Source organism: Coregonus lavaretus (assembly GCF_964263955.1).
Source record: "Coregonus lavaretus genome assembly, chromosome: 11".
NCBI classification, from domain to species: Eukaryota; Metazoa; Chordata; class Actinopteri; order Salmoniformes; family Salmonidae; genus Coregonus; species Coregonus lavaretus.
Window position 1 is genome coordinate 31,399,000 of NC_139998.1, and position 13,894 is coordinate 31,412,893.

At 43.4% G+C, this 13,894-nt stretch overlaps 1 protein-coding gene across 1 annotated transcript in view; it reads left to right on the forward strand.

Annotated features, from left to right (window-relative positions):
- Positions 1–13,894, forward strand: part of LOC311137795 (nuclear receptor ROR-alpha A-like) — a 286,358-nt gene that overhangs the window by 86,868 nt on the left and 185,596 nt on the right. The window contains exon 2 of the mRNA XM_084172381.1: positions 13,691–13,711. Coding sequence (XP_084028507.1) covers positions 13,691–13,711 — 21 coding nt within the window. The remainder of the gene's footprint in view (positions 1–13,690; positions 13,712–13,894) is intronic.

Below are 13,894 nucleotides of genomic sequence, written 5' to 3' on the forward strand. Positions count from 1 at the left end.
GTACACCAGAAGAAAGACTGCCGATCCTTCTGGGTATTATGGGTGACTGTAGGGACAAGGCGAGATTGGAACACGGTAATTGCAAAGACAAGGGCTGAGAATAAATGGAAAAATAGTTCTTTACTGTCAGATAGAGGAAGGTCAAAAGTACAAGTGTATGACATCCATACGTGTTACAGCATATTATTCACAATGTACACAGGGGAACTGTATATTTTCTTAGATATCCAATTCATCGCCTTGGTTTCTGACAAAGAGAGGAGCTGATCGCCGCTCAAGTTTCCCTAACTGCACAGCAGTAACAAGATGTGATACAAGATGCATCATGTCAACAGCACTAGGTCACAGTGAATATCAGAGCAGGTTACGCTTCTTTTTTCTCCCCCAAATCATTATTTTATTATTTGATTAATGCTTCCACGGTGTTGTCACAGTGCTTATACATTTCCTCAAAGATGAAAGAGAAACAGCTGCAATTTATTTCCCCAGATGAGATATTGATCACTGGTGGTAGACTGGGCGTCAAATGTCTTCTCTGAAAAATTAATGTCAAATGGTACGCATCACAGGGAAATCTTTGGAGGAGACCATCCTCACACTCAGTAAAGCTGAGCGCTGTCCCGTAGTAAAACAGGAAATTGGCAATGACTGTCAATATACATACAATAGTTTCTCTAAATATTCTTTTTAATTCAAATTTTTACTTTAGGGTAATTATATTTAATGTATTCATTGAAATTCAGGTTGCAATTTGGAATTCAACTGTATAACAACCACTTTGCAATGTGTGTACGATGTCTTATAAGACATGATATTGTGACCCTATAGGACTCTTGTTAGAAATATAGTGGCTGATATTTCTAGGAATTGTTTAAGGACATTATGCTTGTCCTACATATTGACGGTTTGTTGTCATTCTATAACATGTATAACTGATTTATTTGTCATGATCTTCACTGGGTAGATCCACAATACAGCACTAGCTGCAGTTCGAAATATTTCTAACATAAAATTACTTATTTCCCTTTCTCCCACTCTATGGCCCTGGCAACAGCCTCTCCTCAGCTCCTCATTATAATAGCAGTATAGAGTGGAGATAGAATGGAGAGGCTCAGAGTGTACGGGAACATCCTGGATGTTTGGCTTGAGATGCAGACTTCCTCTCCTTCAGACATAATGAAGGGGATATCGCTGAGAGAAATGAAAAGGTCCCAGCCCCTTGCCTGGACAGGGCTTTGTAGTAGCCGTGTCTCCGAAATAGACTGTTAGACTGGAGTTTCATGAAGACTGTAAAGAGAAATGGCAGCACATATGCTCAGAAGGATATGAACGGCTTCTCTCTGTTGTTGTGTTGTCCATTCACATTTGGAGCATTGCAGATGATGACTTCATTGTATGGAATGGAATGAGGCCCAACACTGGAAAGGAAAGCATAATGGTGGGGAGAAGAGCCTGAAGCTATAGTTACTGACATAAAACAACAAGTTATCATCCTGTATGGAATTAAATCTGTTGTCGCATGTTGAGGCTGTGCTGTACATATTTGACCATTCCTGAGATATTACAATAAAGAGCTATCCCATCGTGGTAACTAGACGTCAGCAAGTTTCACACACAACACAAATTGAATCATGCAAACATTTTCATAGTTTGGTGTGATTTGTACCCTATGAGAAGCTGTGAAAGTGTATGTCATTAAAAGAATTCTATCCATTGGAATTTCCATCATTCCTCCATTCTATTTGTCTCTCTGTAGAGCTCTCTGTCTCTCTCTCAGCACGTTGTGTGAACTGTCTGGATCACTGACATACTGGAGTTAACGTTAAAAAGAATGGCACCCAGAGCTTTGTATACTAGGATCTTACCCAGTCAATTTCACAATGGGGTGGCAGTTAAAATAATATGTGTGATACATTTCAAAAATAAATATTCAAACAAACAGAAAAAGCATGGACTTGAAAGTATTACTATGTCCATCAAATAAAATCCTAATATTATAAATCAAATTGTACCCAGGTTTCAATTTTATCAGTGTTGTTAGGGCGAGCGCTGTGGTCTTGTTTTGTGTGCCAGTGTGGCTGTCAAGCGTGAATTATCTCACTGTTTCTGTTGGGCGAAAAAAACAAAGAGACGGAAGAGGGAGGCATCAATTAGCTAAGCTACTCCTGGGGAAAAATAAAAACATCAGAAACTAATGAGTGTATTGAGTCTACCCGCTGTTATATAATTTATATCTTGTTAAGTCATCCATCACCTCCCAGCATAGCTACAAGTGTGAGACTGTGTTGCTATTGCTGGTGGAAAAAGTATATTATAAGTGTGAGTCTCTTATAATGCAGTTCATTGTTCATCATAACTGATGTTCTTCACCACAGCAAATGTTAATCATACGCACTGCTAGTATGAACACCCAATTATTCCATTAATCGTTAATTTCATGCATATTTTAACCCAACGTTTCTGAAATGATGCTTTTGACGTGGGAAAGGATGTCTTTCAGTAGAAAGCCATGTCTGAAGCTCTTCTCTATGAGCTCTGCTGTGACTCAGAGAGGCTTAGGAGGATGTGGTCCTCTGACTCAAACATGAGCTGCCAATGCTTCTGTACTCACCCACGTATTGTCTCACCCCCACAACGCGTCCGCCAAGAGCCCTGTCTCTTTTTCTCCCGGAAAACATCACCCCACACTTTGATTCAACAGTTCAGTGAAACTGCAAGAAGAGGAAGGTATTTTCCTTTCATATGACAACAACTGAATGCATGCCGTTCAGGACAAGAAAAAAATAAGATTTGAAGGACAGTTGTTAATAATATCAAATCAAATTAAATTGTGTTTGTCACATGCTTGGTAAACAACAGGTATGGACTAGTAGTGAAATGCTTACTTACGGGCCCATCCCAACAGAGAAAGAAAACAGAAATAAAAGAAAAGTAAAGCATGTAATAATAAAGTAATAATAGATACAAAATGAGTAACGATAACGTGTCTATATACATGGGGGTACCAGTTGATGTGCAGGGGTACGAGGTAATTGAGGTAGATATGTACAGTACCAGTCAAAAGTTTGGACACCTACTCTTTCAAGTGTTTTTCTTAATTTTTTACTATTTTCTACATTGTAGAATAATAGTGAAGACATCAAAACTATGAAATAAGACATATGGAATAATGTAGTAACCAAAAAAGTGTTAAACACATTTTTTTATTTTTTATTTTAGATTCTTCAAAGTATCCACCCTTTGCCTTGATGACAGCTTTGCACACTCTTGGCATTCTCTCAACCAGCTTCATGAGGAATGCTTTTCCAACAGTTTTGAAGGACCCACATATGCTGAGCACTTGTTGACTGCTTTTCCTTCACTCTGCGGTCCAACTCATCCCAAACCATCTCAACTGGGTTGAGGTCAGGGGATTGTGGAGGCCAGGTCATCTGATGCAGCACTCCATCACTCTCCTTCGTGGTCAAAAAGCCCTTACACAGCCTGGAGGTGTGTTTTGGGTCATTGTCCTGTTGAAAAACAGATGATAGTCCTACTAAGCGCAAACCATATGGGATGGCGTATCACTGCAAAATGCTGTGGTAACCATGCTGGTTAAGTGTGCCTTGAATTCTAAATAAATCACTGACAGTGTCACCAGCAAAGCACCATCACACCTCCTCCTCCATGCTTCATTGTGGGATCCACACATTCAGAGATCATCCGTTCACCTATTCTGCGTCTCACAAAGATACGGCAGTTGGAACCAAAAATCTCAAATTTGGACTCATCAGACCAAAGGACAGATTTCCACCGGTCTAATGTCCATTGCTCGTGTTTCTTGGCCCAAGCAGGTCTCTTCTTCTTATTGGTGTCCTTTAGTAGTGATTTCTTTGCAGCAATTCGACCATGAAGGTCTGATTCACGGGGTCTCCTCTGAACAGTTGATGTTGATATGTGTCTGTGACTTGAACTCTGTGAAGCATTTATTAGGGCTGCAATTTTTGAGGCTGGTAACTCTAATGAACTTATCCTCTGCAGCAGAGGTAACTCTGGGTCTTCCTTTCCTGTGGCGGTCCTCATGAGAGCCAGTTTCATCATAGCGCTTGATGGTTTTTGTGACTGCACTTGAAGAAATGTTCAAAGTTCTTGAAATGTTCCATATTGACTGACCTTCATGTCTTAAAGTAATGATGGACTGTCATTTGTCTTTGCTTATTTGAGCTGTTCTTGCCATAATATGGACTTGGTCTTTTACCAAATAGGCTACCTTCTGTATACCACCCCTACCTTGTCTGTCAAGGCGTCAGTGTAATGCGGTAGGCGAAGTCAGGCGCAGGACACAGAGCTAATCAGAAGGCGTACTTTACTCAAGGGAAAAGAAAGAACAACAACCTCCACGCAGGGAGGGAACAAACCCGCACACTAACGACAGCCGAAACATGAACAAACACACACAACACACAGTGTGAGACAGAGGGTTAAATAGGGAAGGCATAACTACATAATGGGAAACAGGTGTGACCAATAAAGACAAAACAAGTCGAACATGGATACATGGATCGGTAGCAGCTAGTACTCCAGTGACGACGAACGCCGAAGCCTGCCCGAGCAAGGAGGAGGGGCAGCCTCGGCTGAATCCGTGACATTGTCACAACACAACTGAATGGCTCAAACGCATTAAGAAGGAAAGAAATCCCACAAATTAACTTTTAACAAGGCACACCTGTTAATTGAAATGCATTCCAGGTGACTATCTCATGAAGCTGGTTGAGAGAATGTCAAGAGTGTGCAAAGCTGTCATCAAGGCAAAGGGTGGCTACTTTGAATAATCTAAAATCTAAACTATATTTATACTTTTATTTGGTTACTACATGATTCCATATGTGTTTTTTCGTAGTTTTGATGTCTTCACTATTATTCTACAATGTAGAAAATAGTACAAATAAAGAAAAGCCCTTGAATGAGTAGATGTGTCCAGACTTTTGACTGGTACTGTACATATAACTAGGAATAAAGCGACAGATAGTAAACAGCAGCAGCGTATGTTATGAGTCAAAAAAGTTAGTGCAAAAAGGGTCAATGCAGATAGTCCGTGTAGCTATTTGGTTAACTATTTAACTAACTGTTTAGCAGTCTTATGATTTACGGGTAGAAGCTGTTCAGGGTCCTGTTGGTTCCAGACTTGGTGCATCGGTACTGCTTGCCGTGTGGTAGCAGAGAGAACAGTCTATGACTTGGGTGGCTGAAGTCTTTGATCATTTTTAGGGTCTTCCTCTGACACCGTCTGGTATAGAGGTCCTGGGTGGCAGGGAGCTCGGCCACAGTGATGTACTGGGGCGTACGCACCACACTTTGTAGCACTTTGCGGTCGGATGCCAAGCAGTTGCCATACGAAGTGGTGATGCAGCCAGTCAAGATGCTCTCAATGGTGCAGCTGTATAACTTTTTGAGGATCTGAGGGCCCATGCCAAATCTTTTCAGCATCTTGTGGGGAGAGAGACATTGTCGTGCCCTCTTCACGACTATGTTGGTGTATTTGGACCATGATAGATCCTTAGTGATGCGGACACCGAGGATGTGAAGCTCTTGGCCCTCCGTTTCCTGCAGTCCACAATCAGCTCCTTTGTCAAGCTGACGTTGAGGGAGAGGTTGTTTACCTGGTGTTACGCCCTGACCTTAGATATCCATTTTATTTTCTATTGGGTTAGGTCAGGGTGTGATTTGGGTGGGCATTCTAGTTTTTCTATTTCTTTGTTGGCCGGGTATGGTTCCCAATCAGAGGCAGCTGTCTATCGTTGTCTCTGATTGGGGATCATACTTAGGCAGCCTTTTTCCCACCTTAGTTTGTGGGATCTTGTTTTCATATGGTTGCGGTGTAGCCTGCAGAACTTTACGTTTGTGTGTATTTTGTTGTTTTGTCTGTGTTTCATTTAATAAATTAATATGTTCGCCTACCACGCTGCACTTTGGTCCGAGCCTTCAATCAACGAACGTGACACCTGGCACCACACTGCCAGGTGTCTGACCTCCTCCGTGTAGGCTGTCTCATCGTCGCTGGTGATCAGGCCTACTACCGTCGTCTGAAAACGTAATGATGGTGTTGGAGTCGTGCGCGGCCACGCAGTCGTGGGTGAATAGGGGGTACAGGAGGGGACTAAGCACGCACCCCTGAGGGGCCCCCATGTTGATGGTCAGCATGGCGGATGTGTTGTTGCCTACCCTTACCACCTGGGGGTGTCCCGTCATGAAGTCCAGGATCCAGTTGCAGAGGGAGGTGTTCGGTCCCAGGGTTCATAGCTTGGTGAACTTGGAGGGCACTATGGTGTTGAAAGCCGAGCTATCGAAACTGAGCCTGCTGCTCGAACAGAGTTATTAGTGACGATAACCATGACAACAGACCATCTGGATATACAGGAAATTAGAATGTTGACTGACAAATATTTACAGTATACCAGTATTACTTTCTTTAGAGTTGAAGTGAATGGCCACAATATCCTCTGCCCCCATCCCTACTGCTCCTTGTATTGAAGCTCTGTAGTCAGCTCCTCAACATCGTCATCAGTCTATACCGGTGTTTCCCAACCCTGGGGGTACTCGAGGACCAGGGTTGGGAAACACTGGTCTATACTCTGACACGTAATGTAGTAGTGTGTAAACAGCCCCTCTGTCTGTCTGTCTGACCAGCTGTCTTGATCCCATGGTCAATATATTTGCTGTCGGTCCCTCAACCAAAACCCACTCAAAATGTCCGCCCTTAAGCCTCTCTACTATTTCCTTATTTATGTACCCCACATTTTTATTCGGAATCACTGTTTAATGAAGAGCGTCATTATCAACCTTAAGTTTTACATTTTTCTTCTGAGGGTGGCTGGCTGGAGGAGCAGTCTTGTGGGAGAGGATGGAGAGAGTAGCGTGGGGGCTCTAGCATCAGCCCCATCCTCTTCCCCTTCTCTTCCAGCACCTGCCACAAGCCCAAGCCCCAGCTCTAGCTCCAGAGATGCTGAGTGCCCTTGTGATAAGGTGTGAGGCCTGTCTGCCACTGACTGACAAGCCTGCTCTTGCCATGCCAGTGCCTGGTGCTCGATAAGGGAAAATGTCAGCGTGATTTTGGGAAATGTCATTTATCTCGGCTCTCTAGCCGTGTCTGTAACCCAGACTGATTATGGTTTGTGGAAATGTATATCATTGCGGAGTGCCTTGTGAAATAGTAGAAATGTTGTAAGATAGTAGTGCTAAATGTCCCTTTGGTGTTAGTCTGTTAATATTGTAATGGCTTTGATATAGCCTAGTTCGCTGTTATTGTGCTTCAAAATCTGAATACACTAACCACTGAACTTAATCAAGTATGTATTACAAACTGTCAAAGTGTCTGGTGCACGGAGCGTTCAGATTGGGGGATTCACTTGATACCGAGACGAAGGTTTCCTGTATTGGTGATGCTATGCAAGATCTGTGAGTTGAAGAGTGTGTTTGTGATGTGTAAGAAAAAGCCCCCAGATTCAAGTGCCAATCTGCCAGTCATTGTCAAAGCGTGTGTGTGGGCTGTTTGCGCGTATTATTTAGAAAGACAATCCTCTCTGAAGATGAGTGGGTTAACAGGAACCATTAATTGGTTTAGCAGGATTCATATGCACTCAAGTTCCGGCTTAGCTTCAAGGCTGAAAATGCTTGTATTCACATGTATTCAGCAGCCACTGCTTACTTTTCCTTGCAAATGATCTCACTGTAAAGATAGGCTGTTTAACATAGCTTGTAAGCATTATGTTTTGATTTGGGGGTCTAAGATGAAGCAGAGCTGAGTTTGTACTCACGTCATCACTTTTAATGTCGGATTCAAAAACCCAAGCTGTCATATATTATTCAACGACTTTTCCTCTTTTCTCGGAAACACTACACCATACTACCTCTGGTTTCAGCTTGCTTCTAGCAGCCATTCAATTCACAGGCTACTGTATATTATTCAGTACTGTATATGTTCCCTCTATGTAGTTGACTCAAAGTGACATTTGTGGGACACACTGATAAAGCAATTATTTCTGCTGCTTAGACCAACTCCATAGGACTGAACAGAAATGGCCCATTATTTGTGTTCCAATTTTTGGGAGAGAGACCATGGCTGCGTTTGTGATCTGCAGCACATGCTCAGAGTAGTCCCAGACAGAGAGAAGTGTCTTTAACACCGGCTCCTTGGCAGCCCCACAGGAGCCTAGTGGGTATGTTGTCTCTTGCTCTTAAGTAAATATATTGCCAGTCTGTCCGTAATACCCTAACAAAAGGAGCAGGCCCACGATTCCCAACATATTTGTCAAATCGCCGCACCTGTGAAGATCACCCTGCTCAAGATAAATTTGAGGTTGGAGTGTTCGGCTACTGAATAAATAATTGTATTACAATGTTGTCTCTATTTGGGCGAGTGGTAGGCTGCAGAATGAGCGTTCTCCTCACATGAAGTGCAGTGGTGAAAGCCATGATAAATTGCACTCTGTTGACACCATCATTGGGTTATTTATGGCTCATTAATGAACTGAAAAGGAGAGTTGTAGGCGCAGCGGGGGAGCCGGACTGCGCTAGGCCTCCATGGCACTGCCTCGCAGCGGCCCACAGGGCTGGGAGGAGAGGGGAGAGGAGAGGTGGTGTCCTATTCTCACGTCTGTCTGTCTGTTTCCTGTTTGCTGAGGAGAAGAGTGAGAGAACACACTCGTCAGGCACGGGCAGGAAAACTAGGAAGACAACCATGAGAAGACGGCCCCCACCCAGCCCCTCTCACATATAAGCTCCCTCCTTCAGAACCTGAAAGGGTTTCTTATTTTAATCTCCTCCTGTGTATTATTTTAGTCCAAGGAGTGTTTTAATCATCTTGAGGTTTGTATTGTAAGGGACTGAATGCACTGTTCATATTTTAGAGCTCGGAATCAAGAAGAACATAGCTGCAAGATATTTTTGCAATTACATGAACGTTTTCTATGATATTAATTCAGTAGGCTTATTTATTCCATGATGTGACATTGCATTATGAGCTGATGTACACACATTTAGGATATGCTACAAGCATGCCTATAAAATAAAATACGTTTGATTTCTCTACAATCTCCTAACAAAGCTTTGCATTTCCCAAGGAGAAAAGGGACACTTCAGATATGAGCTCAGAAACAAACTTGATTAACAAGTGGATTAGCGATGCTCGTTTCATGGAAGGGTGTACCTCAAAGGCTAACTGGACTGGGTGCCCACGAGGTACAGTAATGAGGCCTTCCTTCCTGAGAGCACTGACAGACATGTCAACATGGTCATTTTCTAATTTTTAGTGCTCTGTCAACCTCATCATTTTGCTCTATCTATCTTTCTCTATCTCTCTTTTTCTCTCATCGATTCCATCTCTATTTCTGTTGATTGGCTTTAGCATTCCTTTCTTCACCAAGGGTTTGTTACACTAGGTCAGTGTTTATGCTGCAGGAATAGACTAATTACGTTCAGAGTTTTACGGCTCCCTAACCAACTGTGCTATTATGTGTGTTTTTTTGCGTTCTTTTTTTCATTCTGTACATAATGTTTCTGCCACCGTCTCTTGACCACCATAGTCCCTGTGCCCAAGAACACTAAGATAACCTGCCTAAATGACTACCGACCCGTTGCACTCACGTCTGTTGCCATGAAGTGCTTTGAAAGGCTGGTCATGGCTCACATCAACACCATTATCCCAGAAACCCTAGACCCACTCCAATTTTCATCCACCCCAACAGATCCACAGATGATGCAATCTCTATTGCACTCCATACTGCCCTTTCCCACCTGGACAAGAGGAACACCTACGTGAGAATGCTGTTCATTGACTAAAGCTCAGCGTTCAACACCATAGCGCCCTCAAAGCTCATCACTAAGCTAAGGACCCTGGGACTAAACACCTCCCTCTGCAACTGGATCCTGGACTTCCTGACGGGCCGCCCCCAGGTGGTAAGGGTAGGTAACAACACATCTGCCATGCTGATCCTCAACACGGGGGCCCCTCAGGGGTGCATGCTCAGTTCCCTCCTGTACTCCCTGTTCACCCATGACTGCGTGGCCAGGCACGACTCCAACACCATCATTCAGTTTGCCGACGACACAACAGCCGTAGGCCTGATCACCGACAACGATGAGACAGCCTATAGGGAAGAGGTCAGAGACCTGGCCGTGTTGTGCCAGGATAACAATCTCACCCTCAACGTGATCAAGACAAAGGAGATGATTGTGACTACAGGAAAAAAAAGAGGACTGAGCACGCCCCCATTCTCATCGACGGGGCTGTAGTGGAACAGGTTGAGAGCTTCAGGTTCCTTGGTGTCCACATCACCAACAATCTATCATGGTCCAAACACACCAAGACAGTTGTGAAGAGGGCACGACAAAGCCTATTCCCCCTCAGGAAACTGAAAAGATTTGGCATGGGTCCTCAGATCCTCAAAAGGTTCTACAGCTGCACCATCGAGAGCATCCTGACTGGTTGCATCACTGCCTGGTGTGGCAACTGCTCGGCCTCCGACCGCAAAGCACTACAGACTGTAGTGTGTACGGCCCAGTACATCACTGGGGCCAAGCTTCATGCCATCCAGGACCTCTATATCAGGCGGTGTCAGAGGAAGGCCCTAAAAATTGTCAAAGACTCAAGCCACCCTAGTCATAGACTGTTCTCTCAGGTACCTTACGGCAAGCGGTACCGGAGTGCCAAGTCTAGGTCCAAAAGGCTTCTTAACAGCTTCTACCCCCAAGCCATAAGACTCCTGAACAGCTAATCGGTGCCCCCGCATATTGACTCTGTACCGGTACCCCGGTATATAGCCTCCCGACTGTTTTATTTTAGACTTACAGTGGGGGAAAAAAGTATTTAGTCAGCCACCAATTGTGCAAGTTCTCCCACTTAAAAAGATGAGAGAGGCCTGTAATTTTCATCATAGGTACACGTCAACTATGACAGACAAAATGAGAAAAAAAATTCCAGAAAATCACATTGTAGGATTTTTAATGAATTTATTTGCCAATTATGGTGGAAAATAAGTATTTGGTCAATAACAAAAGTTTCTCAATACTTTGTTATATACCCTTTGTTGGCAATGACACAGGTCAAACGTTTTCTGTAAGTCTTCACAAGGTTTTCACACACTGTTGCTGGTATTTTGGCCCATTCCTCCATGCAGATCTCCTCTAGAGTAGTGATGTTTTGGGGCTGTCGCTGGGCAACACGGACTTTCAACTCCCTCCAAAGATTTTCTATGGGGTTGAGATCTGGATACTGGCTAGGCCACTCCAGGACCTTGAAATGCTTATTACGAAGCCACTCCTTCGTTGCCCGGGCGGTGTGTTTGGGATCATTGTCATGCTGAAAGACCCAGCCACGTTTCATCTTCAATGCCCTTGCTGATGGAAGGAGGTTTTCACTCAAAATCTCACGATACATGGCCCCATTCATTCTTTCCTTTACACGGATCAGTCGTCCTGGTCCCTTTGCAGAAAAACAGCCCCAAAGCATGATGTTTCCACCCCCATGCTTCACAGTAGGTATGGTGTTCTTTGGATGCAACTCAGCATTCTTTGTCCTCCAAACACGACGAGTTGAGTTTTTACCAAAAAGTTCTATTTTGGTTTCATCTGACCATATGACATTCTCCCAATCCTCTTCTGGATCATCCAAATGCACTCTAGCAAACTTCAGACGGGCCTGGACATGTACTGGCTTAAGCAGGGGGACACGTCTGGCACTGCAGGATTTGAGTCCCTGGCGGCGTAGTGTGTTACTGATGGTAGGCTTTGTTACTTTGGTCCCAGCTCTCTGCAGGTCATTCACTAGGTCCCCCCGTGTGGTTCTGGGATTTTTGCTCACCGTTCTTGTGATCATTTTGACCCCACGGGGTGAGATCTTGCGTGGAGCCCCAGATCGAGGGAGATTATCAGTGGTCTTGTATGTCTTCCATTTCCTAATAATTGCTCCCACAGTTGATTTCTTCAAACCAAGCTGCTTACCTATTGCAGATTCAGTCTTCCCAGCCTGGTGCAGGTCTACAATTTTGTTTCTGGTGTCCTTTGACAGCTCTTTGGTCTTGGCCATAGTGGAGTTTGGAGTGTGACTGTTTGAGGTTGTGGACAGGTGTCTTTTATACTGATAACACGTTCAAACAGGTGCCATTAATACAGGTAACGAGTGGAGGACAGAGGAGCCTCTTAAAGAAGAAGTTACAGGTCTGTGAGAGCCAGAAATCTTGCTTGTTTGTAGGTGACAAAATACTTAATTTCCACCATAATTTGCAAATAAATTCATTAAAAATCCTACAATGTGATTTTATGGATTTTTTTTCCTCAATTTGTCTGTCATAGTTGACGTGTACCTATGATGAAAATTACAGGCCTCTCTCATCTTTTTAAGTGGGAGAACTTGCACAATTGGTGGCTGACTAAATACTTGTTTTCCCCACTGTATCTATTTTTTACTTAACACTCATTTTTTCTTAAAACTGCATTATTGGTTATGGGCTTGTAAGTAAGCATTTCACTGTAATGTCTACAACTGTTGTATTCGGCACATGTGGAAAATACAATTTGATTTGAAATTATTTGAGTTGTACGTCAACTATCTCTGCATAGTTATAGATTTCTAGTGTATACTACTGTAGAGATATACCATCACGACTAGCTGAGTTCTGATCCACAGGAGCAGAGCAGGAACTTGTTAGTTTGTGTCAGTAGATTTTGTCAGACTCTTCGTCCCAACGTGTGTCCATGACCTTGAACTGTAAGTGCTTAGGCTCATCCAGCCCATACGCTCATCTCACTCCTGTTACAGCTGCCAGTCAGCTCTCAGTGATGTCTATGTCCTCCAACACTTTATGTCTCTCAACACGCAGCCCTCAGTGTCTCTGTGAGAGAGGGACATGTCTGGACCTGTCTGTCACACACGACTCACCCACAGCTGGGCTGCGGTGGGGGCCAGGGGGTCTTCCAGAGAGGCTTTTAGATCTTTTTTTTCAGTCTGGACTGCTACTGTACCACAGTGGACCACTAACATTCCTATCTTCTCCCTCCATGGTTTTTTAAATTATTTTGATCCGGCAAGCTCACATGCGATAGTAATCTACACTTCAATTAGATTGCACTACTCATCAGATGCTATCTTGTGTGCTGGAGATAGAGTGAGTGTGCTTTGAGGCAGCCCAAGTGTCACTGTGAAAGAGCACCTTGGTATTACTGTGAGCACTACCCATTTAGTGTGTGTGTGTCTGAGTGAGAGGAAGACTGCTTGACTGAGTTTTAGTAAAGCATATAGGCCTATTCTGTTAAGTACCTGCAAAACAAATGATGCTGTTCTTTTTAAATGTTGGGGTTGGCTCTTCGTCCCAAACAGACCCACTACTAGAGCATAGTCTATTGTCTATTGTGTCTATTTAGCATATGTTCAATCACTCACAGAAATAGATTGGTGGGAAGGCAATGCAAAGTAATAGTTTGCTGGCATTGTCCAAATTATTAATGTGTTTCTCATTTCTCTCTTTTTTTCTCTGTGATGTTGTGTGCTGTGCCTCGCTGCTTCGTGAACCTCATCATGTACAAAAGGTAAGTGTCATAATGCCCGTCTCATAAGTCAGCACTCATTGAGTTATTGAAAAACAGATGTATGGAATCAGAACCACTCACTTTCTAAATGTACACTCATAACATTTACCAAATATGTACTTCTGTGTAGGTGGACTCACGAACAAGCAAGGTAAGTGTACTAAATATTATATCTGTATGTCAGTCTGCATACAAAAATAACTGTATTAGTCTCTAACAAAATAACCAGATTACCGTATTTATGTTAAAGAAAATTAGGAAAAAGGCTTCATATTCCTCCATTTGGTATTTGGTTATGCAGACTGTTCCCTTGCTGCTGTTGCCAGGCAGTCAC